Source organism: Lolium rigidum, chromosome 3 (assembly GCF_022539505.1).
Source record: "Lolium rigidum isolate FL_2022 chromosome 3, APGP_CSIRO_Lrig_0.1, whole genome shotgun sequence".
Lineage (NCBI taxonomy): Eukaryota > Viridiplantae > Streptophyta > Magnoliopsida > Poales > Poaceae > Lolium > Lolium rigidum.
Genome location: NC_061510.1, coordinates 309,921,399 through 309,925,240, shown reverse-complemented (window position 1 = coordinate 309,925,240; position 3,842 = coordinate 309,921,399). Strand labels below are relative to the sequence as shown.

Genomic DNA, 3,842 nt, shown 5'->3' with positions numbered 1-3,842 from the left:
GCGAAAATGGACGTCGCAACTCCTGACGCCATCCTCGATCACTCATCTGGATCACTTGTGGCTGATTATCTGCTCGTGTGTAACTTCCTGTGAAGTTGTAGGACTCCTTCCAAAAAAAAAAGAATGAAATACTCCCTCGGTCCTACGAAAGGTTGAGATTGTTAAAATTTAGATGTATTTAATAATATTTAGTGTCTAGATATATTTAAATTTTAGCAAATTTCAGACAACCTTTGTAGGATAGAAGGGGTATAATATGAATATACAGAGATGTAGGCCTATAGCTTATTTGGACTGCTAGTGAGAGTTCTCGTAACCGTGAAATTCCAGCTGTTTTCACAGCGAAAAAGGATTGAATTCAAGTGTTATATATGTTTTTTTTTTGAACAAGGGGTGGCACCGGGGGCGCCAAATATTTCATTCAGTTCAAAGACAGTTTACAGCATGTAGTACAATTCCCTGAAGATGAATTTGAGAAAGAGTAGAGGCTATAGGGCAATTGCCTATTCTAGAGTGAGCTGAATTAGAACATGAAAAGATAGGCAAAGACTTATCTTGTCTAATTGCCTGTTTAGCACAATCATGAGCAATTCCATTAAGATTTCTGGGAATATGAAAGACTTTTTTCTCTATGTTCCTTGAGGCCTTCTGATAGTTTGCAATTTTCTCCCTTAGCTCCCAAGGGACTTGCTTATCAGATATTTTGTTCGCCGCAGCTGCCTTGGCAAGAGTGAGATTATCTGTCAAGAAGGTTATGTGATCCAGACCAATTTTCTTTGCTAACTGAGCTGCAAGAGATAGTCCAATGGCTTCAACAATGAGAGGGGAGGGGGCTTTTTTGAGAGTAGAAGCTTGGATAAGAATTTTTTCCTCCCCATTCTGCCTCTGGAGATGACAGAAGAATCCAAAGCCTGTGGAGATAATTCCTTGAGCTCCAGGAATTTTCTTGGTCTTCCAAGAAGCATCTGTGTAAATTTTGCTTCCCGTGATTTGAAGATCCGACTTCAGAGTTTATCCTTGTTCTAGCATTTCTCCATCTTGTGTTGGTCCTTGTGGATGCGCCTTGTAGTTTGAACCTGTGGGCAATTCAAGTGTTATATATGTGTTCTGCCATGTATGGAAATAAACTTCAGTGAGATTTCATCAAAAAATTGTAAAATTCAGTACCCTGAAATAAATTTCAGATATTTCAATACTACACATAAATTCAAAATAAATTAAAATGATTTTTCAAAATAACGAATGGTAAATGGACTTAAGACAAAATTTCGGTCCTTTGACCGAAATGAAAACCAAAATCAGTCAAATTCAGTAATTTCAGCAATGACCGAATTTTTTCTGAAACTAAAATTCGAAACCTTGCTACCACATAGTACGGCTCCCGTGTGCTGAAGGCCAAGGCCATAGGATCATCCGCGACGTCACAAACATAGAACGCACCGAACAGAACAGCCACCACGCCCAAACCGGGAGATCTGCTTCACTCTCTCCTCCTTGTACAGGACAATCACACGCCACGCCAGCACCAAAGATGCAGCCAAACGCACCTGAAACCCGTCCAGATTCGTTGAATCCAACCGAACCTAACGCGCCTTCTTAATCCTCTCGTCACCCGCGCACTTCCGCCACAACACACTCGCCAGTCGCCACCATTGATACCGAGAACTCGTTCCGATCATCGTGACATCGATCGTCATGGGCGGCCTCTCCATGGACCAGGCCTTCGTGCAGGCCCCCGAGCACCGCCCCAAGGCGGCCCTCGCCGAGGCTGCCGGCATCCCGGTGATCGACATCTCCCCTTTAGCCGGCGGTGACGAGGCCAGCGTGGAGGCGCTGGCGGCCGAGGTGGGCAAGGCGAGCCGTGAGTGGGGGTTCTTCGTCGTGGTGCGCCACGGCGTGCCCGACGATACGATGGCGCGTGCGCTCGAGGCGCAGAGGGCATTCTTCGCGATGACGCCGGAGCAGAAGGCCGCCGTGCGGAGGGACGAGGCGGCGCCGCTCGGCTACTACGAGTCCGAGCACACCAAGAACGTTAGGGACTGGAAGGAGGTGTTCGACCTCGTCCCGCGTGAGCCACCGCCGCCAGCCGCCGTGGCCGACGGCCAGCTCGTGTTCGAGAACAAGTGGCCGCAGGACCTGCCCGGGTTCAGGTAGATCGCCTACTTATAATTCTGCAACCATGACATGTCTACGTGCATACGAATCAGATGCTAATTAATTAATCTCGATGCGAACTTGTGAGTGCAGAGAGGCGCTGGAGGAGTACGGCAATGCGATGGAGCAGCTGGCCTTGAACCTGATGGAGCTGATCGCGCGGAGCCTGGGGCTGAGACCGGACCGGCTCAAGGGCTTCTTCAAGGACGACCAGACCACCTTCATCCGGCTCAACCACTACCCGCCCTGCCCGAGCCCCGACCTCGCGCTCGGCGTCGGCCGCCACAAGGACGCTGGCGCGCTCACCGTCCTCTACCAGGACGACGTCGGCGGGCTCGACGTCCGGCGCCGGTCCGACGGCGAGTGGGTGCGCGTCAGGCCTGTCCCGGATTCTTTCATCATCAACGTCGGCGACATCGTCCAGGTCTGGAGCAACGACAGGTACGAGAGCGCCGAGCACAGGGTGTCGGTGAACTCCCACAAGGAGAGGTTCTCCATGCCCTACTTCTTCAACCCCGGCAGCGGCGCCATGATCGAGCCGCTGGAGGAGCTGGTGAGCGACGAAAACCCGCCCAGGTACGACGCGTACAACTGGGGCGAGTTCTTCAGCACCAGGAAGAACAGCAACTTCAAGAAGCTCGCCGTAGAGAACGTCCAGATCGCGCATTTCAGGAAGGACCTCAAGTCCATCGCGTAGTATACAAATTCATCATGAATCTTCGGTGATCACCTACAAGCCATGTCGTCATTTGTGTGATATAAATAACGGGCGGTTCTATAGTACTGTAGTATATACGGTTTTGCTATGTCTCAGTCAACTGAGATTTTCTTAAGTCTAAGTCAATTACAAAAATGTGCTTTGAGTTGCACTTTTCTGTTAAAAAAGTGCAATTGCACTTTTCTGATAGAAATGTGCAACTGAACCGAGTTGCACTTTTCTTTGAACTGTAGTTGCACTTTTCTGAGTTGACTGAGACTTAAAAAAATCTCAGTCAACTGAGACATAGGCACACCCTAGTATATATGTGCTGATATATATATGTCAAGCAAAATTGATATGAAAATACAAGTTTGTTGGAGCCAGACCATGCGAGACATTCAAGCACGTTTGATTTGATGGCTCGGAATTAGGGATCCTTTTTTTTTTCATTTTCGTGATGAATTGTGGCTCCATTGGTTTAAGGGAAATTTGTTATTTTCTACCGTTTACAGAAACAAACTGCCTGATTTATGTTAGTCATTTATTACTACAATTTTGTGCCACATTTATCAGATCACATCACCATGGCTAAAAAGGAAAAGTTTGACACATTATCTTCAAAACCTGTCATAGCATGGTCATCCTAGGCAAAAGTGTCAGACATTCTATTTTTGACCATGCGGTATGTTATGACAAATGTGTCATAAAATTGTAATGATACATGGTAAAGATATAGTGTGTTCTGAAGTATGGCATGCGTAACATTGTAATGGTATCTGACGAAGACACAATAGTCGAACACTGTGTTTCAGGCTTTCAGCAAACGTCGGAAAATAATGATGTCCTCTAGCAATTTTTTTCTTGGTTTAAAGGAATTTTGGAATCCCATTCCATAGATTTTGTATTTCCTTTGGAGCTTGTTTGGATCTTAGTACTTGGAACCATATAGATATTTCCTATGATCTACCTTGTATACAATTTCATAGAA

At 46.6% G+C, this 3,842-nt stretch overlaps 1 protein-coding gene across 1 annotated transcript; it reads left to right on the top strand.

The window, feature by feature from the left end:
* The first annotated feature begins 1,695 nt into the window (after positions 1 to 1,695).
* Positions 1,696 to 2,937, top strand: LOC124699847 (jasmonate-induced oxygenase 2-like). The gene is made up of 2 exons (XM_047232083.1): positions 1,696 to 2,150; positions 2,248 to 2,937. The coding sequence occupies exons 1-2, from the start codon at positions 1,696 to 1,698 to the stop codon at positions 2,849 to 2,851; spliced, it is 1,059 nt and encodes a 352-aa protein (XP_047088039.1). The 3' UTR covers positions 2,852 to 2,937.
* The last annotated feature ends 905 nt before the right edge of the window (positions 2,938 to 3,842 follow it).

Coding starts and splice junctions, on each gene's coding strand:
- LOC124699847 (XM_047232083.1), top strand. CDS start 1,696: ATGGGCGGCCTCTCCATGGACCAGGCCTTCGTGCAGGCCCCCGAGCAC. Junction 2,151..2,247: donor CAGGACCTGCCCGGGTTCAG/GTAGATCGCCTA, acceptor TTGTGAGTGCAG/AGAGGCGCTGGAGGAGTACG.